This window comes from Pseudoliparis swirei, chromosome 15 (assembly GCF_029220125.1).
Source record: "Pseudoliparis swirei isolate HS2019 ecotype Mariana Trench chromosome 15, NWPU_hadal_v1, whole genome shotgun sequence".
Taxonomy (NCBI): domain Eukaryota; kingdom Metazoa; phylum Chordata; class Actinopteri; order Perciformes; family Liparidae; genus Pseudoliparis; species Pseudoliparis swirei.
The window spans coordinates 10,737,477-10,760,915 of record NC_079402.1 but is presented as its reverse complement, the minus strand read 5'-3'; the positions used below and the strand labels follow the sequence as shown (position 1 = coordinate 10,760,915).

The following is a 23,439-nucleotide window of genomic DNA, read 5'->3' as shown; positions in this document are numbered from 1 at the left end:
GATGCATGTTTTTACATATATCTTTCACAATTTTTACATGTTGAGGAACCAGTAAGCTACCACTTGTCCCAATATTGCAGTGCTGCAGCGGATAATGTCCCGGATATTAGCCTCCTCCTCCTGGGTTCCTTTAAAGCTCGTGGTCGTACCTGTCAATGCAGGTGTTAAGAAAACGGCTGCTGTCGCCATCTTTACCTCAACGCTGCCACCTAGCGGTGAAATGTCACGTGTCCGACCTTTATAAATATTTTTCAAGAAGCTCCATCTTGACTCCGGGTTCCCAACTTTTATTTTAAATTCTCAGTGCAGAACTTCCCAAAACTATTAAACCAGTGGCATTGGTGTTTTAATCGTAGATACATGACGAACACGTTGGAATAACAGAGGCTATGCAAGAATGCAAAAGGATACAATTCAAATACGTTGTTTTATTTACCTGAAACCGCAACCTTAGTAATGCATGTACAACCATTATTAGTCATCAATAATGATCGGCTTTTTACATGTTATTGTTGTCCGATTAGGTGTCGCTGAGGGGGCCGGCACAGATCCCCTCACTTTAAATCACAGTTTTACAGCAATTGATAAAGATACATAAACATAATAATAATAATGCAGAGGCAATAAGACAACTGTTGTATTGCAGGATTACCTATGAATCAAAGTGTTTGTTGTCCTTATTGCAAAGGACTGCTTCATGAAAAAGTAAATGATCAGAGTTCAGCCTACAGTAGTTGTCAAAAGGGGAAATAAAAAAACTCAAGTGGAGCAGTTAAGTTCAGCATGAGTCATCTCGCCATGTCCAATATTGTGCTAATTACTCAAACTGTTACAATTAAAAACAGTGATTTACATATCTACGATATAGCCGTCTTAAAACCATCTTAATGTCATTTGAGTATTATACATTAGAATCTATAAATACAAATTGCAAAGCCTACATACAGCTGAAACGCATGCATGAATGTTTTGTACACTAAGAGCGTTCAACCCCGTTGCTAAAGAAGTCTCTACGTGATGAGCTACCATGGAAGTTGGAAACAAGATCTTCATGCAAGGACCGTTGAGGGCACACACAAAAACTGGAATAGTGTCATAACAATATAGCATTTGTACAGAGGTATAAGTGTGATAAGTGTGCGTGTGTGTGGTGCACCAAGAGTGTATTTCCAGCCCAACCACTTTCAAGAACACCCTTATGTATTTGGTCTCATTACTGTGAAAATAATGTCCTTTTTTGTCTGTGCAAGTGTGGGTACACAAACACACACACTCCTGGTCATTGTGTGTCACCGCTATGCAGAATTAAGAGTGCGCACACATGCTGGACAGTGGGCTACTCCAGCCTCTGAGCCCACTCTTTACAATTCAGGAAGCTTTTATGAGAGCCAACCTAAAACAGAGGGGAAAAAACATTAGTACCAAAGACTGTAAACTGTTACATTTGTCAACCACACTACCAATATAGATTATATTTGTTGGGGATTAACGGCAAGTGTCAGAGCGGTGAAAAGAACAGCAGTGACATTCACAATAGCGAACGTGGTCAACACCAACCCCTAATCAATGTTCATTTGTATAGCTCAGCAACACAAGATCCCTCCCTCACTGTGTTTACGACTCCTTTCAGTGACTTCGGACATTTCCCAAAAAGCTTCCCTATTTAACGGTGGAATGTTTCTCTGCTGTGGAGTTTCGTTAGTCTAATGAAGTGATTTAGTAGAGTGTGAACACAGCAAATGGATACTCACTCTAGTGACAGGGAGCCAATGGAAGGCATTGAGGAAGGAAAGCACACAGTTGTTAAGTGGAACACACGCACACGCCCAGGCTTATACCCAAAGAAACACGCTTATATTTCACACGCAACATAATTAAGCTCAAGTGGTCTGAGATGAGTGCAGCTGACGTTATGGACTCCGTTTCAACATGTACAACTAAACACGCCAACTACTAAAGCCCGTCAGACACCAGTTCTTTGTGGTGGGAGATCTCCTGCTCGTCATGTTGTGCCAAGGACACTGAAGCATTCATGGGTCTGACATTATTTCTATTCAAGTATTATATGCTCACACACAAAACATTAGTTATGAATAATGTTGACAGCCATAGGCCTCAATCATATTAAATAAAGACAGAAAACACTTTGATTCAAAGGTTTATGGGTGTATTTTTCCTTGAAGTAAAAAAACAACATTTTGGGTTCTTATTTGCAATCCAAGTTCATTTGGATTACGTTCAGCATTAGTATTGTTTTCTTAGGATTTGAATATTACCGTCCTTTGAATCAAACGCTATGGAGATGGTTATTAATATACATCATCCCCACTCGGTTCCGTCTCCAAAGCAAAGTACAAATATTAAAGAAAGTCAAAAATCAACACAAACAAAATATATCCTTAATAGTGTTAAAGGGAAATGTTGTTCTTGTTTTCTGCACAAGTAAATAGGGGCACACCTCAGATGTTACGCTTTAGCAAGACTGTCGAGGAAACCATCTAGAGATGAGCAAAGAAATATCTTGTTGTATCACATTGAGGTAGCTGTGCTCTGCCCAGTGCAGAAAACCTGGCTTGTTTTCAAATTATAGTAAAAAAAACACATCCATGAAGTTAATGTATACTTAACATTGGGGGGTGGGGGAGACAATCACAATTAAATTAGGAATGAGAAACCACACACAGTTCATGCTTGGTCACAGGACATGCGGCTTTTGATTTTACTTTTTTTTGTTTTTATTTGTTTAAGCGGAGCATTCAAACGTTCACTCCCAAACCTTTCCTCGTCCGCCACACGGAGCTCGTCCTCTCTGAGAGAGTTCTGAGTTCATACTGAAGACACAATGGTAAACATGAGAACATAAATGAAGGCGGTATGTCTCAGACACACGAGTCAAACAAGTGACGAAGCCATTCAAAAAAATAAAAGGTTGCATAAAATTCTATCTTTGTACAGATCAATGGGTTTCTGATATCTTAATGATCTCTTCATGAAGAGGGAAGCGAAGACAAAATAATTTGCTGTCGTTACTGTAGTGACTTAAGACAACCGATATTCCCCAAATCATAAAAAATATAAACCTTAAAAGGCAATATTAACAATAATACAAAGAAAATAACTGTCAACAGTATATATTTTTTCAAACCAGCAACAAAGTCCACAGCTACAGGAGTGATGGTCTTCTAACACTCACCCATCCAGGAATGCCATCCCAACTCAAAACAGGTGACTTCTCAGTGTTAACATCTTATACCATTTGTTCCATTCATGAGTTAAAGTTGGTCCTTCTTGTACACACACACAAGTACACACACACTAACTCTACAAACAAGCACACTCGCAAGCTATGCACACAAAGGAAGCCAGAGAGGACAGAGGGAGGTGATGGCGGTGGGGGCGAGGAGGAAATGGAAAAGTCGAAGTTGTGCTCAAGTCAATCAGGACCAGAACATGTCGGACATGTTAGTGTCGGTGCTGTAGATCCAAAGGACCAAGGGGAGGGACACGGCTACGAAGGGCCAGGAGATGCCCTCCATACATGCAGACAGGCAGCAGCCTTTGCATCCGTCAGGCTTCTCCTGTTTTTTACCGAACTCCAGGTAGTGCCTGGAGGCAAACTTTAGAATCTCGTCAAGTAGAATCACGGGCAGTGACATCTTGAGCACCGTCAGCCATTGTGTCAGATTCAGTGGGGTGATCTGGAAGATGATCTAAAAAGAAGCACACGAGACAAAGATCAAGGTTCAGTCTGCGTGGCACACGCGTTACAACACCGCTTCCGTGACTCATCTCAGCATCATCAACTGTTTGGCAAAGTAAAAGAAATGCGCCTCACTGGGAGAGGCTCCACATAGAGGATGAGGAAGTGAAGGCTCATGGAGAGGCAGATGGCTCCCAGCAGCCACACGTTCTCCCAGGGAGGCATCCTCAGCAACGACTGGTTCTCTGACACACTGAGCAAAAAAGACAAATTGACATGTTTGTTAAAAACACACTTATTGACATCGGAGCCGTCGCTTACGAATACTGCATTGTATGTTCATTCATTCATGTAAAACAGAGGGTCTGTGTGTGGAATGAAATCCAGGAAGTTGTCACAGAGACATTGAACAACACAAGTAAAATGACAGTGAGGCTTGCAGAAAAAAAAATATAGGAACATTTTAAGATTAAAAACAAAGTAGTTGGTCACATCGAGCATCATCTGGGGGGACGACATATATAAACTAAAAACAATAAATGGTGGCTGCTAATTTATTGGTAATAACAGATGGGAGGATGCCTTGCTCAAACTAACCTGTTTAGGGCATTGCACATCTCAATGGTGACCAGCACAGACAAGGCCATGGTCATCGGGTAAGGGGACTCAAACACCTTACAGTCCAGATTTGCGAAGTCCGGGTTCTCTGGGCTGCACTGCAGGAAGTGGCTCTATGAACAGATTAAAGCCACCGGCAGATTAACTTTGTGTTGAAGTGTGCATGATTAGCATGACTGTAGTTATTTGACTGTGATTCATACCAGCTGGTAAAATGTGATCCTTGGGCCATCCTCAGCAGCAACAAACCACCAGGAAGCAGCACCAACGGTGGCAGCACCAACATAAACTGGTGATCAAACCAAAGAAGAAGTCATTCACACACTTCGATGTCTGGCTACATAAATACAAGACAAAGTCAAACTGTGGGTAGATAAATACTGTCCTAGTGTACAGTGGCCTGTGATGGTTGACACTCACCAGCCCTTTAAACTAAACAATAGCAGCAGGCATTGCACTGAGGACGAGCTCATATTTGGTGACCCGAATTATTTGCTTTCGAGTCGATGCGGCAAAGAACGGAAACCACTTACATCCGATGGCTAGGTATCTGAAGAAGAGCCATCCGGAGATGAGGGGCTCGCGAGCGTTGCGTGGTGGCTTGCTCATGATGTCCAGGTCTGGTGGGTTGAAGCCCAAAGCAGTGGCGGGCAAACCATCGGTCACCAGGTTGACCCAGAGCAGCTGAACAGGGATCAGGGCTTCGGGGAAGCCCAGCGCTGCAGTCAGGAAGATGCTACACACAAAAGCAGCATGTTATGACAAAGTGTGTGATGTTAGAGTATAATGTATGTCAGGGTGTATTTTACTTCTAGAGGAAATAGTGGGTGTCTTTGTATATGGCAGTCATCCTTACCAGACAACTTCTCCCACATTGGAAGAGATGAGGTATCTGATGAACTGCTTCATGTTGTTATAAATGGCTCGGCCTTCCTCAACTGCAGCTACGATGGTGGAAAAGTTGTCATCAGCCAGAACCATCTCGGAGGCACTCTTGGCCACAGCGGTGCCTGAGCCCATCGCGATACCAATTTCAGCCTTCTTGAGAGCAGGAGCATCGTTAACTCCATCACCAGTCTGAAAGGAGGGAAAACAAGAAGTTATGAAAAACTATTTTACATAAAACATCCCGCGAGGCAAGCATTGATCTTATCTGGCTTATCAAATAGATGGTAGATAGTACATGTTGTATCAGCAGTCAGAGGTCTAAACACACTTTGAGTGGGGGAATATGTGAATTGGCTTACCATGGCTGTAATCTCATCATGGGACTGCAGATACTCAATAATCTTGGATTTATGCGACGGCTCAACACGGGCATAGCAGCGGACCGTGACCACAGCTTCTCTTTGTGCAGCAGGTGACAGATCATCAAACTCCCGGCCAGTGAATGCCATGCTGGAAACATCATCGTTCTCGCCAAAGATTCCAATACGTCTGCAGATGGCCACTGCCGTCCCTAGGATACGAAAATTTAAAAAAGCACATTTACTTCTTGCGGCAAGTGTGCAGAACTATATGTGACCATTTTACTGGGTGTAGTAGTTCAATGTTGCTCTGCCCGTTAGAATTAACCTTTCACGAAGGGGTTAACATTCTCTCGAAGCAGATGTGACTCTACGTACCCTTGTTGTCCCCAGTAATCATAATTACTCTGATGCCTGCAAGGCGGCAGAGTCTAATTGAGGCTGCCACCTCTGCCCTGGGAGGATCCAGCATGCCCACACAGCCAACAAATGTCATGTCAGTCTGGAGGATGAAGAAAAATAGATGCAACATTCAGATTATTTCGCTTATTCACACATAGACCAGTCAGACGCCGACAGCCAACGATGTCACACCTGAAGAGGTGAAACCACCCACCATATTAATCTGTGCCGGCTCTCACCTCATATTCAACAAAGCGGGCGGTGTCCTCCAACTTCAGCTCGTCCTTGCTCATGCGCTGGTCTCGTGTGGCAAGAGCCAGGCAGCGCAGCGTGTCCCTGCCAGTCCCATATTCCCTGATCATAGACAGGAGCTTCTCCTTAATGCCAGGGGTCATGGGCAGCTTGCTACTGCCGACACGGATGTGTGAGCACCTGTCAATCACTCCCTCAGGGGCACCCTATGAGCAGGCATTGACAGAGGATGAGAATACAAAAAGGTGCAAGCTACTTTCAATAAAGGAAAACGTCATATTTTGTAACATTTTTAGCAAAAAAATATTTAAAATGCCCCAACACTAACAGGAATTTAGAAAAGCTTTTCTTTATCAAAATAATGAGAAGCATTCATTTTAATACAATAGATGGCTTTCCCGGGGGGGGAAAACTGCTCGACACTAACTCCGTCAATATCACCAGTTGTGCACGTCGCCACCTTGGACAATTCAAATCCGAACAGTTATTCTCCATTTCATACCTTTACAAACATCTTGCCCACAGAGGAGCGGGCCTTATTAGCAGTGCAGTACACAGACATGGACTTCCTGTCTCTTGTAAATTCCAGAGTAAACTCTTTCTTCATCAGCTGCTTGATCACCTAAAGTTTAGATAAAACACGATGGCAGTTAGTTTTTCTGCATTTGGGTCGTTTTATCTTTTTTGATCAAAGTACAAAACAAAAACACTAACATTATATTGCAAGGAAATTACTATGAAAAATAGAGGGTTACGTACAGAATTACAGGCGTTGGCTCGCTCAATCTTGGTCAGGCCTTTAACATCTGTATCAAACACGTTCATCTTCTCCACCAGGCATGTGAGAGCCGTCTCTGTGGCCTCACCCACCTTCTCAAACACACCTTTGGACTAGACACACACAGAAAAGCAAAAGGCATTTGGTCAATCTTTATCTGAAATTGTCAAACAAAACATGTAAACCATTGTCGGAGCCACATAAAGGTTCGGTGCCAGTTAACAAGCAAAAGGATTCATTACAAACCTCATTATAGTCCAATGAGGAATCATTACAGAGGGCACAGATGGAGGCCAGCTCCACCAAAGCATCATACTGGGAACATTTCACTGGTTTGTCATCATGGAACCTAAACAAAAACAGATTTAGACAGTGACTAACTAAAGAGATAATTGTGCAGTTTCCATTCAAAACCAGGTGGGCAAGAGGCGTGTATGTGCAACATGTCGAGACCCACATGGAATAAATCAAAGCATTGCAAAAAGAATTAGTCACCGCAGAAAATAACCTTTAGATTAGTGTGATTTTATATCATTCTGCATGCATCATTTCCATATTGTAGATCGCTTATGAGACTAAATACTCACACTTGTCCATCTGGTGCATATGTGGAGCCAGAAATAGTGAAGTCCTTTAATGAACAATGATCGCCCTCTGCCTGATCAATGATGAACATCTGGAAACAAACATTGTAGAAACTATTAGTACTTAACACTCACACAAAACAACGAGGGCGGCAACAATATGCGTTGCCACATTTAAAGTGCTGCATCTATTCCATCGTATACTTAGGACTACATGCACAAAATGAGACAGGAAAGAAGAGCAGAGCTTCTGCCTCCAGCAGGTGGCAGCAGACCACCACCCAGAGGAAAGAAAGCTTCATAGCGCAGTCCGCTGGAGCATCGAGGAAGAGTACAATAATGAAATGCTGAGGAAAAGCAGACACCAAGTGCTTTGGTGGGAAGGGTCCATAAATGTCATCTTACACAAGGCAGACACAGAATTTCTCTTCGTGCAGTCACACCGCATATACACAGTGTCTGAAGGTGAATGACTCAGGCGGAAATAGTTTGATCTTGAGTATTCAAACCTTTGAGTAAGGAGGCTGGTTTATTTAAGATTTTCATAAAATTAATTCTGTTTTTCAATTGAAAGTGCAAAGGAATAATTTGATTACCCACAATGATGAATATCATTAAATTATAATTTTGCTCCCTATCCAAATTTAAGACACTCAAACAGTCGATGTCAAGCGTACGCATTCTCTTTTACATAAAAAGCAATGCAGTCGCCCAAAATTGAAGGGAGCAGGACAGAACAAGGATGTAAATAGAAATATTTGAATAAAATGAGCTGGCATTATGGCTACACTGCCCTCAGGCACCAGCAAGACACACAAAAAAACAGTGATGTCAGTAGCGGTCCTAAAAAACAGTCACTCAGGGCACCAACGAGTTGGCACTGCTCTAGTCGGACAAAAAACATTTAGACAAGGCAAGCACACACTTATCCGTCAGTGACTTTCAAATAGCCAAGAAAAAAAACATCCTCTGGTTTTAAAAAATGAGGTCTTTGACAATGAGAAAATAATATTTCAACACAAGGTCAGTTATGCAACTCAACTGCAAGTGACTAACAACTGCATACTGATGAGCATGCTGTCTGAACAAAAAGGGGAAGGAGGGTGGAATAAGGTGGGAAGAAGGGGGGGCAGAAGACCAACGAGATAACGGGCTGAGGAGTAGCACCAAGAAAGATGGAGGGATGAGCAGGAAGGGAAAATATAATGTCAGAAAATTAACTGGGTGCAACCAATCTTGCAAGACTAAACGATACCGTAAATAGACACCAGTTCATATAGCCTCAAGCCGTTCATACACTTAAGGGAACATTTATACACAAAACATTTGATCTGATTTCCTTTCTTATTGAGCTGACCTACATTCTTCACCATCATTCTAGTTATTCACTGCGTTTAGTGCTCAACAAATCCGAACATGGGGTTCTTTATTTTAGAAATTAAAATGTTACACTTAAAAGGTTCTCAGACGTCAGGCAAATGGCCAGCGCCGGCTACTTATACGTATTGCAAATGTGTTCATGTTTTACGTATTTTTAAAAGTTACACCAACACAGCATGGAAAACGAGATGTGGGCAATGTTTGCATAGCAGGAGGCACATTTTGTTCAAGGTAAATCAAAATAAATTGTCGTGTTGCATAGGTGTCGTGGTGTACACACGTTTTGCAGAATACTTTTATCTTTGTTTAGTACACATGCCCACAAAATCCAACCATAATATTGTTTTTCCATGAAAACCAAAATAATGATATTTTAAAAATTAAGTCATATTGCAGTTGCAACATCAGTCCAAACAAGGCTGTAAATTCTTGTTTCACATCTTACTCCGACAGAAGATTTCTAACTCTTTAACCCACAGACAGATAGCCAAAGCACGCTGGCTAAGTTGGCCAATACAATTATTTCTATATCTAGGTTGTGTAACGTGATTTTTAAACGCATGAATAAATAAAAGTACATGAATGTGCACATAGGTTGCAGGTTTCTACGCTCATTCTCTGCCACCGTTTACTTTTCTCTTACCCTGCACACAGACATCTGATTGGTGGTCAGCGTGCCAGTCTTGTCAGAGCAGATGACAGATGTACAGCCAAGGGTCTCCACCGACGGCAAACTGCGGACAATGGCATTCTTCTTGGCCATGCGCCGTGTTCCTAAGGCCAGGCAAGTAGTGATGACGGCAGGCAGTCCTGGTGAGAAATAACAGAGGATTAAAACACAGGAAAGGAGCTCAGCAGTGACAGAAAGAAACTGAGAAATCCATTTATATGCATTAATTTAAAGAGGATAACAATATTCGTTGTCCCTGCACTGGAAGTACACAGGAAGCAACTATCCTGCAGTCAGAATAAAGGCACAGCATAGGAACCTCAGGGCATCAAGCATGTCAAGGGCAAGGCTTTATGTGTGCTGTAGCGCTCCAGCTTACCCTCAGGAATAGCAGCGACTGCCAGAGCCACAGCAATCTTAAAGTAGTAGACGGCACCTCGGATCCAGGAGCCTCCGTGGACAGGATCATTGAAATGTCCAATGTTGATCAACCACACAGCAATGCAGATCAGTGTAATAACCTTAAATGATACAATAGTTTAAATTGAAAGACCGTATTCACAGCAAACAATTAACCATAACTAAAATCAATGTTATAAATTAGGATTGATCATGATTTAATGTAGTAAAAGCAAAAGGAAACCAAGGGAGAGAACAGTGTAACCTAAATGACCTTGGATAGTTGCTGTCCGAACTCATCCAGCTTCTTCTGCAGTGGTGTTCGCTCCTGCTCCGTCGCGGCCATCTCATCCCGGATTTTGCCAATCTCTGTATTGCCACCTGTAGCCACGACGACACCGATGGCTTTACCAGCTGCAATGTTGGTGCCCTGTGGAGGGAGAGGTGAAAAGCAGAACAGCATGACCCATTGAGCTTCTGGGCATAGGGGTAAAACTAGTTGGACAACTATTTCGAGACATGTCACAAAAACACAGATGAGATTCAAGTAACATGCAGAAAGTCAATATATTACATTACTAAATAAAGTTTGGAAACTGTAGTAGCTGCCATGGAAGAAATTTTGTAGACGAGTGGACCCTCGGCCATATACATTTATTGGAATGGACACACATGCTATTGTATGTTGTCTTGCATGAACAAGCAGAGACATGAAATACTATCTCATTACTTTCCAAATGTGATGCAACTCTTAAATAGACAAACGGATATAAAAAAGTATGATGGGATGAAAAAATAAAGACGAGTAAGAAGAGCCTGAGCAAAATAAAAATAGCTTTATAGGTGTAGACAGACACAAGTGTAAATAATAATGAAAAGACTTAAATGGTGTTGAGTTACTCACAGAAAAGATCATGTTCTTCTTGTCCTGGTTGACAGCACGCGGGTCGGGCACAGGGTCAGTGTGTTTAATTACAGACACAGACTCTCCTGCAGGAAGCGGAAACAAAGGACATGAGAAGGAATCAGTGAGAGTTTCTACACGGCTAAGAGGAAAGTGGTCGTTGTGATTCTTGGTTGACACTTTAGGCAGATGTGTGGAGGAGGCAACTGATGGAGCAGGCCTGACAATTATCAAATACAGCATTGCCACTGCCTTTTAACCCCCATATGTGATGCACTGTTTGTGTGCGTGTCTATGCATCTAATCAACTGTGCATGGTCTGCACACATTGAGTACGGCAGTGAGCAATTGATGAGTGCCATGACCGTGAATGGGGAAGGGAAAACAGCTGAAACACTAAAACATCCCATGGAACTTGCTACCAATTAAGGCAGCAAAGGAAGACGAGACTTAAGGACTTCACATAAACCTCTTCTCTCATGCATACATCATGCAATATACTCTCCTCCATCTAAACCGATGTCCAACAGATGCATCCATTTACTTTCTCATTTTGTTTTGCTATTAACTAAACAGCCATGACAACAGGGAGTATTGAGGACATGTGCGAAGAGGAAATTGCATATTCGTGGTCCGTGTCTCTGGTTTGATTAAATGGCAGGCTGAGAAATGAAGTCTATATATTGTGTTGTACGCTATATAAGGGGAACATACACACTGTATAACCATGTGTAAGAGACTCAAACATGAAGAGATAGCTCACACAAAAAGAGGCTAAACAATAATGAAATGGCTTTACCTGTGAGAATAGATTGGTCGACCCTCAGTGTTGTTGACGTAATAGAAGACAGTCTGATGTCTGCTGGCACCTTATCACCGACTGGACAGAAACAAGGCAGAAGACACTTAAATACCTCTTTACATGTTAAAAGCATTGTTTATAGCACGACTACAGGTGGATGTTACGTTGCACAATACCAGCGATAACAGTGGATGAGTGATGTTCAGATTGATCAAATACTGTAAAGGGAGACCTTTGTAATTAAAGAAAAAAGATGCAATACTTGCATAGAGATAAGACGAGCACTACAAACAAGCCGGTTCACACACACAAATCTTTTTAAAAATCAAATCGATGCTGTATTAACTCATGCTCCTTGGGAGTGATAAAATAAGCAATCTAATAACAAGTTATCCGTTGGTAAGAGGCTAAATGAAAGTACTGCATTAAGAAATATATTAATGTTCCACTCTTCTCCTAAACAGGACGCAAATAGATTGCTGCTCATTCTTTCCACTAACACAGGGTTTATCAATCCCCAGTAAAACAAATGTCCAACGTAAATATACTAAAAATTCCAAACGAGTGTCTCCTCTTCAGAGAGCCGAGGAGTACCGTTAAACCCCGTAGCGTTTATTAACTTTGCTTAAAAGGGTATCAAACTGCTTTAATCTGGCTCCGATCTGGGCTGATAAAAAGAAAATTACCCTCTCAGCGCTGCGTTTTGATAAAAGAAAAAAAGTATTTTAACATTGGACCATGTTTGACATTCAATTGCACATTCGTTTTAAGTTATATTATTCCTTCAGTTATATAATTTGAAAGCCCTTTTATGGGATCATGGGACTGGAAAAAAACACATCAATGAAACATCAGATTAAAGAATATATCTGGCAAGAATGTTTTGAAGAGGAATCTGTAAAAGTACATTCAAGTCTTGAAGCTTTCATGTTCCTGTATAACACTGCACTGTCAGTGAAGACTGAGCCGGCGTAGGGTGCCCGTAGCACCCGCCTTAGACGGCTGACATTTTAATGAAATTCTAAAAGCTTGATAGAAAATGCCACTGTTGTACTAAAGTGAAATATTACTTTCAGATTCAGTAAGAGATCGCAAAGGTTGAAGGGGTGAAGCTAAACGCAATATGGAGCAATGACCCAGAGGCTCTAATGAGATCCTCTGGACAGTGCAGAGTGATGACAGACGTAAACCAACCCGTGGGCCTCTGCAGTGCCCTTTCTGAGCAGAGAAGGGGGGGAAAGAAAATGGGAAGGGGGATTAGAGGAGTCCTGCAAAATACTGGTCCAAAAATGGGAATTATTTTGATAATTTGCAAACATGCTGCTGGATTTTGGGGAGGGGGAATTATGAAAAAGAAATTCAGTTTGAAGCCAGGAGAATCCGCTATACGTAATAGGAGTTGAGAATAAATAGGGTGAAAAGCTGTTCATTCAATCACAACACTCATGAGTTTGTGACAGAGACCGGAGTATATTCTCCCAAATATAGTTTAAACTAATGTAACCCAAAGATCTACGTTATTACTGTAACATGTGGGAATGCCGAGTTTATGGCGAGTAATAATTCTCCTGGACTGCACCAGCTGCACTACCAAATGCGGTCCTCCACTTGACTAGAGGCCGTCAAAGCCACTTCATCGTCGCCGCCCTGACAACCAACTCGATCCCTCTCAGACAGGTGACAATGAAGATGAAGCATAGCATGAGGGAAGAAGACGAGGAACTGCAGTCGCAGGAACCAGAGGCGGACTAGGGGGAAAAAGTGGCCCAGGAGTTACTGTCAGACCGGCCCACTCAATACACGGCGCGCTGCCCGCTCAATGCATCGCACGTATCGACCATACACTCCACATTATTCTGGACGATTTGAAATCACATCATATTTGTTTTGTTATAACATTTAGAGCTACCAATTTGCCTGGATGGACACATGAAATAAAGTGATACTGCTTTTGTAACACTACAAAAGGTAGGTAGTTTGCTAGATGAATATACTTAACAAAAAAAAGAAACTTAAATGTACGTTTCAACTCTGCCGAAGTGCCGGCGTCCTGGATTAGAATCAAGGCCGAATATCCTAAAAATCACCAAAAAGCTCTGAAAACCTGCAACATCCACACCATGAGTGTGAATATACACATCGTGATCAGTAGTGTTGCATTCTGGGTGTGGAAACCATGTGTGAATACAGATAATGAGTATAAATCTTGGTCAGTGAAGATTGATTTTTCTGCATTAGTCAATTTGACGCGTTCTGTGAAGCATAGGATGTAGTTGAGGCCGGCGATGTCAGACGGAGGGCCGGTTGGTGGTAGAGGCGGGCCGGCCCAAACCCGTCGGCCTACCGGGGATTACCCCGGTATCCCCTAGAGCCAGTCTGCCCCGGCTGGAACTATTTAGGACTCAACGCCCCTTGGGAAGGTTCCTACAAATAGTCACCAATTAGAAAACGTCAAAGTAATACTGACCCTCCTTACCACTCATTGGTGTAGGGAATAAGGGCGCAGCAAGCAGAATAATCCACTTTCACAGGCAGTGCGAATAGTGTGAGACATAACTAGGGCTGCAACACCGAATCGATAATCATATCTGTGCTTTAGAAATCGGTTGATCGAACTGATACTCGTGTTTGATTAGTAACTGTGGAAGAGACTGGGATCTTTAGTTTATGCGTAAGGCAGCATCAGGCTCGACTTGAACGTCGCTCTCCTAACTTTGTGAAACTAAAAAAAAATTTAAACAAAGACATAAAATTAATTACCTTCACATTGAAAATGCGGAAGGTTATGTTTTAATCGCCGTGTATTTATTTATATGCGTGTTCCTCGAATAACAAAAAAAGTTTTAAACCGAATCGCATGAAATTTGGTGGGATGATTGGTTATTATCCGGGGACCATTTGATTAGATTTTGGGATCAATCGGGTCAACGGTCAAGGAAAGGTCAAAATCTTCTTTACCATAGCACGGTCAATTTTTATCCAATTGGCATGGAACGAATGCCAAAATGTTCATAATTCAATGCCCAATCTTGTGACATGCGAAGGTATGCGCTCTACCGAGTGCCCATTCTAGTTTATTATGTTTTAGGACAATAATAAATTGCACACCAGCAACTTGGTAAAATGTCTTAAAAAATAAGGTGTAAACCTTTGCAATTTAAATAAAAAATACTGTAAATAATATATAATATACAAGCATAGAATGTGCACTCCCCCAAAACTAGCAGCTGTCTCGACTTAAGAGTGACATCTTTCCTTTCATGTTTCCTTCACATGCTTATTTTCTCTGTGCGCATGGACAGCCTCGGGGATAGCGACCTCTTTCTCCCAAGTGAACAGAGGGATTTTTATGTTTCTACGTTCCCTAGAGTGAGGCTCAAAAGTCAGTCCATTTTCACATCCTATCCAATGTCAGCATCTCTACTGTTCCTTCCTCATACTATGGTCAAAGCCCCTGCTCCATGTCAAGAGTAGTATACACTTCGATTCTTGTGGCGAGTCAAGAAAATTTAGCAAAGACAACCATACCAATATAAGTCCTTTGGATTTGAATTATAGCGCAGGTGACAGAACATAACTATTCATCATGGGGTCTAGTGAATCTTAAGCGTATATTTTCTCTTGCCGTGACTGGGGCTCACAGATGTGCTCGCACGTGGTCTTCAGCCCTCTGGGACCTTTCATGTGTTTCTCCAGGCCTCAACGGGCTCTTCCACTCTTATGAAGGGAAAAAATAAAAATCAGATCAAACACACGACACTGTGCATTACATATCCTCTCTGCTTGTTCCTTTGCCAATGTAAAAGCTTCATTATTTGAACACAGAGAGGGTGGACAAGTGGAATAGACAGTCGGCCGAGGTAGGGCAGAGACGAATGGCCTGGGTGATGACAAAAGACAGATTACAAGAGAGGAAACCTGGCCATGTGGACATCTGGAGCACAAATTATTTATCAAATTGAATCCGTCCCCTTTCTAAACATTACATCCCATCATGCCGTCTCCGTCAACATTAATGGTTAAAATAAGACCAAAAGTCAAAAGAACAGAGGGGATCCATCTTACATATATATATATATATACACACACACACAGGTTCCATAGAGCCAGACAGCATTAAATCATGGGACGAGAAAAAGTGGGAAGGAAATTTAACTTGTTTATTTCTTTAGCGCAGGATGTTGTTGCTACGAGGGTCAAGGCTGTCACTTTGGCAACAGACTTGTATAACATCTTGTCCAATAAAGTATTGCACAGTAAAACAAAAGCGACCCGAAAGCAAAGAATTGGTTCTGCTTCTTCAGAGTGCTGGCAGTAATAAAAAACAGTTAACTCACTTTGGGTTTTTAATGAAACCGTGCCATACTCGGGAGACCAAAACAGTGTCTGAACGGCTCAACTGAGGGGACAGAGTCACTATGGAGTGGGAAGCACAAGCCTGACACTGAGAACACAACTGCAGATAATCAGGAAAACCAAGTAAAACTAGGTTTTATGTGAAACACTTTTAAATCTAAAATTGAAAAATATATATTGTTGGCTTTTGAAAGCAGCTTCAGTACACATGGACATTGATGCCCTAGTCATTTCACCCATACTTCCTACTCAGAATCAGAATCAGAAACAGGTTTATTGCCAAAGAATGAATGTTTTCACAAACAAACGAGGTGCTCAATGGTGCCAATAAAGATGTGATTCTCTTGATGTGGACATCACCTTGATTTAGAAGTAGCCCACTTCCACTTTAAGAAGAAATATCTTTTTTTACTGCTAGTGTTTTATGGCAATGCCCATTTCATACTACACGACTTCTGCCTTTATTTTCCACTTTTGGAGATCCGACGAAAGCCCCAGATCAGAGGCAAAGCCTTGTTGGCTCAGTGCTAACAAATGTGTGAACCGTTAGAGAAGTGAGGCAAGAGACTCGCCGACACATCGCAGACACCTTCGAGATATCTAGCATGCTAAATATCTGGACCCGTCAGGGAGTCTGGAAGGGAGCTTCTGCCAATTAGAGCGCAAGACGCAGGTTCAGGGGAAACCTGGTGGAGGAGTTTCCTGGACCAACAGGAACAATGAGCCAAAGTTGTCTTTACACCTGAGTTGTTGGCTGTTTGCAAGCATAAACATAACAAATAATAACGGTGTGGCAACAAGATCATCTACAAGCACCACTAGGCCCATGTCACTCAACTCATGCGTGTTTTCATGACACTGGTTAGGAGACCTCCTCAGGGAACGCAAAGAAGTGAATGATCTGACAGTGTGTGACCCTCTGTTGAGGGCAAGAATTATGCCACAAATGCATACGGGGTCAGGGGTGTCATTTGTGCCCGATAACACCAGAAAAAGCTAAATTGTGGTTAATGATACACAATTCATAGGACTGCAGAAAAAAACATCTATGAAACGCAGCAAAAACCCTGAATTGTGACAAGTAAGCACTCAATGCCGAAAAACATTTGAGAAGGAAATAGTTGGTCGATGCAAAAATCCTTACGGTGTATCCAGAAAATGCTCTGAAAGAGCAATATTATCAGAACAAAGCGGGACACACAGACAGTAAATCACTCAGGACACCACTTACAATAATTGCTCAGACGGAGCTTCTGAACTTGTGATGGCTAAATCATTGCAGCTCTACATCTAAAAGTAGTAACATAGTTGATTATTTAAGTTAAGCCACAGAGAGTTGACTCATTGGGGCAGATCCACAACCCTTTCTTTTAGCATCTGACAAGTTAATCACAATAAAGATCTCTTTCCCTCTTCCCCTACTTCACGAACCTTTGCTTTGGGACAAAGACAATACAACATCTATGGGAAGCTACATAATTACCAGAGAAAGAAAAACATCCAAAGATAGACAACAAGATAGATAAGACAGAAAGAGGCCCACTGAGAAGGACCGATCGGTAAGAAAACAAGAGAAACGACGAGCAGTGACGCAAGAGCCAAAAAAACATGTGGCACTCTTCAAGTTGAGCTTCGGACAGGAACAAAATATTTTGGGAAAACGATTGGACCTCTGCTCTTGTATTGCATAACTGCTGTACTACGACCATTACTCTGAAACTGTCAAGAGGGATGAACAGGATGAAGGATCAGCCATGTGCGCGTTTAAAACTGTGTGTCATAACACTGTTCATGGTGTTTACAGAGCGGATGACCAATGTCATCAGTACATTTCTTACAGTCACTAAAAGCATCAGTGTGTTGAAGTATAGCCATGAATTAATCAGCTCTCCTTTTTTTCTTTAGAGCACCCAAAGATATGTTTAAATAATAAAAAGACGCTGCACGTGCAGTGGGCACGTGCCTGAGACCGCACAGAGGCGCCACTTTTGACAAAACGTTGATCATAAACAACTCTCAAAGGCATAGTTTGTATATTTTGTAGTGATGTGATGTGAGGTCCTTTGAATAGATGGTGGTTTGCACACCCCTAGTTTGGAGAGACGGGCAGGAATGCCAACACGGGAGCAAAGCAATGTGCCGCTGTGGACAAGGTCAGCAGCAAAATATATTTAGAAAATGGGTCTTGCTGCTGCCCCCGTCCACAGCAGTACATTACTTTGCTCCTGTATTGGTACTCAAGTCTTCAAAACTTCTCCACGCCAGAGGCATGCTGACCGCCATTGACTAAAGGTAATTCACAGATAAGTGCCTCGTACAAACCAACTTCAAATAATCCAAACTATCCCGTTAATACTTAGAACCATACCTGCCACCTCCACGATGTCGCCAGGCATAATGTCCCTGGCCTTGATTCTCTGGACGCTTTTCCTGTCCTGCCGGTACACCTTGCCCATCTCTGGCTCATACTCCTTGAGCGCTTCAATGGCATTTTCTGCATTTCGCTCCTGAGCAATGGAAATAGAAGGGAAACACATTTAACACAGGACATGTTGGAAACAGCTGGGATTTTTTTTTGCCTTGGGTTAATAAAATGACCACAGCTTGGCTGGCAGGCAGCGCTCAACGAGACATGGCACCCAACCCAAGGACGTTAAAGTCTTTTGTAAGGAATAGCAAGAGGGACGGTCATTAAAATGGTTGTCGGTAAAGGTCTACACGGTTAAAGAAAGCTTGAAAAAGCATCACATTCGACTACTGTGTACAGAGGGAAACTATCCAAAGCAGCACTTGCAGACTCGGCCTCCTCCACATCCTTCACAGAGGCGTTGTTTACATAAACCAAGTCAGACAACCAAACAGTAACAATTCCACATTTACACACTCAGCAGGACCTTCAACAAGTATTTTATTTACAAGAAAAACCAGCAGAGAGCCACCAGACCTAACAGGTGTCTTTTTTGGCCTAATGTGGTGTCACTCACAATCATAGGGATTGTTCTTCAAAGAAGTGTATCCAAATAGACATATGCAACAATGGAAACACTTTTGATCGATGATAAGATAAAGAAAATTAACCTTACCCTACAGCTAATGATATTCCACACAAGCCACCAGGATAAAGTTTGTCATTTGTAGATTACCAGCAATTATGAGTCACTTGTTATCTATAAATCATGAGACATGATTATGAGTCACTTGTTATGTATAAATCCGTATGAGACATGCAAGTTCCTTCCTTCTTCTAAGTAAGAAACAAGCATGAATCTAGCGAAGAAATCCAAGGGCTGAGCCGGTATTCTTACATTTTAAATCCAGCAACATTGACAGATGAGGGAAAACGTGGGAATAATTAATACAGGACATGCCACTGACCTAAAGGAGATTTCATTCAATAATTGTATTGAATACCGTGTCAATCTGTTCAACCGTTTCTGGGTTGCTTTTATCCAACACTTTTATCCACAAGCAGGTGCAAGGAGTCAGTTTATTTATCCATCATAATTGACTCCAGGTTAATATGCCATATTCAAAAAGGTGTCAGTAAAAAAAAAAAAAAAAAAAAATTAAGGAAAATACGTTATTTTCTGTTTGCCCCAATGACCATTGCTGCCTTTGCCTCCTGCCTATAATTCAGAGGCATGTTGACAAATAAAAACTGTTTCTTAATCCTGGAGAAAGCCAAGCCTCTGCTCATATAAATATAGAGGTCAAAAAATACCTTCTCACAAGCACCATTTAGAATAATCAATTTGTTTCGTCTTGAAGACTAAATGTTGTCCTGCTTAAAAGGACATGTTAATTAATATGGACCAGAATATATCAAGTGAGTAGGAAGTGGGGCAGGCCAAGTTTGGGAAGGGCAAAGTCAGGTAACAAATCCCACATCTCATCTTTTCAGCATTAAAGTGACACCCCACCTACCACCAACCAGCAAAGGTACTTCTTAAGCAAAGCTCATCATACTAACCACTGGTACGTGATTATTTTAAATTTGCAAAAAGAAGCTACCATTTTAGGGGCCACTATTTATGAGAGTTCTTAACAATGGCTCAAAAATAATAATTTGATTTAATGAAACTTAGCAGTAAATGCAACCCGTTTACCTGCCAAACTCCGACAATGGCATTTGCTATGAGAATTAGCAGGATAACAAAAGGCTCCACAAAGGCTGTAATGGTTTCTTCTCCATCGTCAAACCAGGCCAGCACCTAACACACAAAAGAGAAACACATTATTAAACAGCAAGTAAATATATTAAAACAGTTAATACTGAAGTGTGTGAGACACAGAAACCATTAAATCATGACGGGATAATAGTAGCTGTACCTCTAAAGAACAAACAGAAATAAACACTGGACATGGTAAATATGAGGATTGTTTAAGGATGTCCTCCCAGGGTCTTTTCCACGCACCTTCCGAGTAATTGAAGTCTGTGCCAGAACCTCACTTTGACATATGTGGCCCAATTATTAGAAAATATCTAACAACCATTCAATAATTCATAATAAATACCACGCCAGCTTCTGCCAGTATTGCAGAAACTGGGCCACTGAGGTAGAAACCAGTGTAGTAACCACTTTCTCCTCTTTTAGAATCTGTGCCAGGAGTAAAGTGTGTCAAACGAAATCACAATAGCCTCCCCATGTTCTACTCCCAACCCATTTAAGCATGGCCAATCAAACAGCAGATGAAATTCTAAATGTTGGCACGCTAAAATAAATGTAAATGTATCTGCATGTGCTTCTGTGATTGAGAGCGAGTCTTGTACTACAGCTGGTGATTTATAAGCCTTGTAACCACAGCTGGCTGTCGTCACCATGCCTTGGTGACTGATGATATTCTCAGCCAGGAGGCCAACAGCCAAGCCTAGAACGAATAGGGCCATATGATAGTTAACCCAACCATGTCACACACAAACTACAGTTGAGACAAACTGCAGTCCCTCACTGGTGACACCACAAGCATCCCCTGTTATTCATGTTCATTTATGGAACCGTCATCCTGTATTTACAATGGCAACAAGAAAACAGACATTGTGCATTGTCAGAGTTTGTCATTGTGTTGTGGGTTGTCAACAATAAATAAATAAATCATTCACTCTTTAACAGCCAAATACAAAGCATGTTGGATGGTCCAACAATGAACCACATCGGCCAATCAAATGACAGCTAACGGTTTCAAGGTCGGAATCAGAACTGTTCATTGACAAATACATTAAGATAGTCATGTCTTTAATTACAGAATTCTTTATAATTGATGCATTAACATAATCTCTATCAAACAGGCTAAAAAATACTGCGATGACTTGATTTGGTACGAGACATAATACCAGACAGAATCATGAAAGCTATCTGGGTAGTGTCAGCAGATACATTCTGGGCACCTATTCTTTCCACTTTAAACAATATTCTTGCTTAATTTATTGAACGGATAAATCAGAACGGGTCTGTATACACTGGAAGATGACATAACACCTAAAATGCCCAATCTATGGTCAATTTATCTCGAGTTGACCGTTGAAAGAACCCCTTTAAAATGAGGGAGTTTTACTACAAGTATCTTGATAACATACAAAAAGAAGACTGGACAAGTTACATGGGAGCTTTTGTATTTGTTTTACTCCAACTGGACCATATTAATTTGTCAACACTGCACAAATCACCTGTATGGTTAACAAAACATGTGTTGTACTTACAAAGGATATGCAGGCAGCAAGTAAAAGGATCCTGACAAGCAAATCTTCAAACTGCTCAACCACTAGTGACCAAAGGGATTTACCTAGAAAACAAAACATTTTTTTAAACAATTGAATGGGAATATTTTGCTTTCATAAACAAAATCGTAATGATAGACAGTTAGCATACAGAATTACAGGTTATTGGTTGCACTCACCTTCCTCAGCCGGCAATTCTGCAGATCATCCCATCCAGACAGCAGGCAAACGAGAGACGGAGAACCGGTTATTTAAATTGCAGTAACGGTAGATTAAACATAACAAATCAATACCTATTGCCGTGTCATTGGTGATGCAACATAAACACAGCTATACATAGTATAATGGAGCGAGTCAAAGAAGAGATGCGTGCCAATTGTTTCCACATGCAGATCGTGACGTCGACGAGCTTCCTTTCCGTTCGGCTGGTCGACCGTGACTAATCGCCGGGCGATAACGTTACGCGACAGCGGGACGGTGCGGCTAACGTCACTGTTTTTTAAACAAACGGGCATGAACCAGCTCCTTACCGTTTGGTCCATATCGTTCCCGTTGTTTCTTCACCTGCTCTGAACTCAGACCGGTGCTCTCATTCACGTTAAAAAAGCTGTAAACTTCTTCGACCGTCTTCGTGTGTCCGTTGTCCATGGTGAACGGCCACCGATTGTGTCGTATGCTGGTCCCCAAACCCTCTCGCGGTCCTCTTTTTGGCGTCACTACGGTGACTTAAAATTAATAATTGAAGAACCAGAGGAGGAACCCACGGCGTTGACTAGTACCGAGTAATTAGTTAGAATAACGGGCAGCAAAGGCGTGCAGGTGCCGGTCGAGAGAGCACGAAATAGCGGCTCCGGGGCTATCAGCCAGCTAACAGGCTAACGCGAGCTAACTGTTAGACTTCAATTATCCGTGTGCACTCCGCTAGGTTTCTTGTGATGCCCTGTACGAATAACTCATATGAACGTAACGGCCTCAGCTCGGCGTTACAATATCTCCCTCTTCGTTTAAATTGGTTTAAACATGTGTCTCTGTTGCAGTAAGGCTCCCTTCAATCCGCTCTATCTGCGTGTTGCGGAGTCACCAGCGTCTTCGTCAGCACCAACCGCGTTTGTCCGCTGCAGCTCTCTCGTGCGTCGAATGCGGTGTTCGGTGTCCGCATGTGGAATCAGCTGATTGGCTGGATATACCGGAAATCCGACTGTCTCCCCGCTCTGCTCCACCCCCACGACAACGGCGCTTGGGATAGAAAGCAGTGGAACCTACATTTGGGTTTTTTATATTTTCCGCGAAATTTTCCAAATATCAGCCCAGCTGGTTTCTGAACAGCCGAGTGTATTTGGGGGCAGGTTAACACTATAATAAAATACACCATTTGCTCTGTTGGTTTTATCATAGTGTCAGAAATAATGTATAGTCATCCTAAAAGGGTCTTTGAAATGATACCATGGAGTCACATTGGGGAGTGACGTGTGCATTTTCCTCCCAGGACATTGTATGGTTTCAAGAAGAATAAACACATTATGTCTTTTGCAGCCAACAGTATCTGCTTTCTATTTGAAAGGCAAGTTATCTTAAGACTGTGTGCTTCACATTTCACAATTAATGTGTGCTACCACAATCATACTCCTGCT

The 23,439-nt window shown here is 41.9% G+C and overlaps 1 protein-coding gene across 2 annotated transcripts; it reads right to left on the bottom strand.

Moving 5' to 3' along the window:
* Positions 1 to 408: 408 nt before the first annotated feature.
* atp2a2b (ATPase sarcoplasmic/endoplasmic reticulum Ca2+ transporting 2b) lies at positions 409 to 22,908 on the bottom strand. Of its 2 annotated transcripts, XR_008833876.1 has the most exons (24): positions 22,339 to 22,908; positions 21,988 to 22,005; positions 21,791 to 21,873; positions 20,199 to 20,303; positions 18,461 to 18,599; positions 11,734 to 11,814; positions 10,935 to 11,020; positions 10,305 to 10,460; positions 10,011 to 10,152; positions 9,605 to 9,771; positions 7,585 to 7,673; positions 7,244 to 7,346; positions 6,979 to 7,110; positions 6,722 to 6,841; positions 6,207 to 6,425; positions 5,944 to 6,067; positions 5,566 to 5,777; positions 5,175 to 5,395; positions 4,852 to 5,054; positions 4,522 to 4,607; positions 4,298 to 4,431; positions 3,836 to 3,953; positions 1,752 to 3,710; positions 409 to 1,393 (listed from the first exon to the last, which is right to left on the bottom strand). XR_008833876.1 is itself a non-coding variant. In XM_056432190.1 (23 exons), the coding sequence occupies exons 1-23, from the start codon at positions 22,454 to 22,456 to the stop codon at positions 3,438 to 3,440; spliced, it is 3,129 nt and encodes a 1,042-aa protein (XP_056288165.1). In that variant the 5' UTR covers positions 22,457 to 22,908; the 3' UTR covers positions 409 to 3,437. The 2 variants fall into 2 exon arrangements, 1 of the variants encoding a protein (XP_056288165.1); XM_056432190.1 differs by having other exon boundaries at positions 409 to 3,710.
* Between the last annotated feature and the right edge of the window lie 531 nt (positions 22,909 to 23,439).